This window comes from Otolemur garnettii, unplaced genomic scaffold (genome assembly GCF_000181295.1).
Source record: "Otolemur garnettii isolate 467f Iridium unplaced genomic scaffold, OtoGar3 scaffold00083, whole genome shotgun sequence".
NCBI classification, from domain to species: domain Eukaryota; kingdom Metazoa; phylum Chordata; class Mammalia; order Primates; family Galagidae; genus Otolemur; species Otolemur garnettii.
In genome coordinates this window covers 4,420,585-4,421,409 of record NW_003852478.1, presented here as the reverse complement: position 1 = coordinate 4,421,409, position 825 = coordinate 4,420,585, and the positions used below count along the sequence as shown (strand labels likewise).

General features: G+C 33.8%; 1 protein-coding gene across 3 annotated transcripts in view; it reads left to right on the top strand.

Annotated features, from left to right (window-relative positions):
* NFXL1 (nuclear transcription factor, X-box binding like 1) overlaps nucleotides 1-825 on the top strand; it is a 49,154-nt gene that overhangs the window by 23,065 nt on the left and 25,264 nt on the right. For all 3 annotated transcript variants that reach the window (XM_023515982.1, XM_023515983.1, XM_023515981.1), the window contains exon 12: nucleotides 186-276. In XM_023515982.1, the coding sequence (XP_023371750.1) occupies nucleotides 186-276 (91 nt within the window). The remainder of the gene's footprint in view (nucleotides 1-185; nucleotides 277-825) is intronic.

Sequence of the window (825 nt, the reverse complement as noted above, 5' to 3'; positions counted from 1 at the left end):
AAATAAATTTATACGTTTTTGATACAGTGTAGCTAACTTACCAGGAGAATGTTGATAACTCTTGAATACTTTCATTCTTATAGTATCTTTTGCTTTTCATAAGTTCTGTGAATAAATAGAAGTGACATTCATATTATTTGTGGGTTTTCAAATCACCTGTTCTTTATATATTGCTTTCTCTTCAGTGTTGCCCTGGAAACTGTCCACCTTGTGATCAAAACTGTGGACGGACTTTAGGATGTAGAAACCATAAGTGTCCATCTGTCTGTCACAGAGGTAAACTTTAACAACAGCTGTAATTTTATAGTTATATTTACATAGTGCTTATGGTTACTATTTAGAGGGCTTTTATATCATTATCTTATTTAACTCTTTTAATAACCTTGAGAAGAAGGTAGGGCAGTTGCCAGTATCCCTATTTTGTGGGCAAAGAGATTGAAGTTAAAGGGGGTTCAGTGACTGACTTGGGGAAATGACTAGTCCCTTTGATCCGGATTGTGGAATGTAAGAGTCTCGTCCTTTCTCTAACACTGTGCTCTTGTCTGCTCACTTCCTTCATGCATGATTTCTAACAAGTAAATATCTGACGGTACATAAAGGTTCAATAAACTGTTTGAAAGTGCATATAAAAAAAGAACATGCCCAACTCACTATGTCATCTGACAAGGAAAGTAAGAGAAAATTACAGGCTAGTCTAATAATTAAAGTACATATTTGTAAAAGTATTGAAGTTTTAGCTACTCCAGTATAGCTATCTAATACTATAGCATTAAATATTGTCCATCCAAATTTTTAATCTATTATAACCAAGTTGGGTCTATTCCA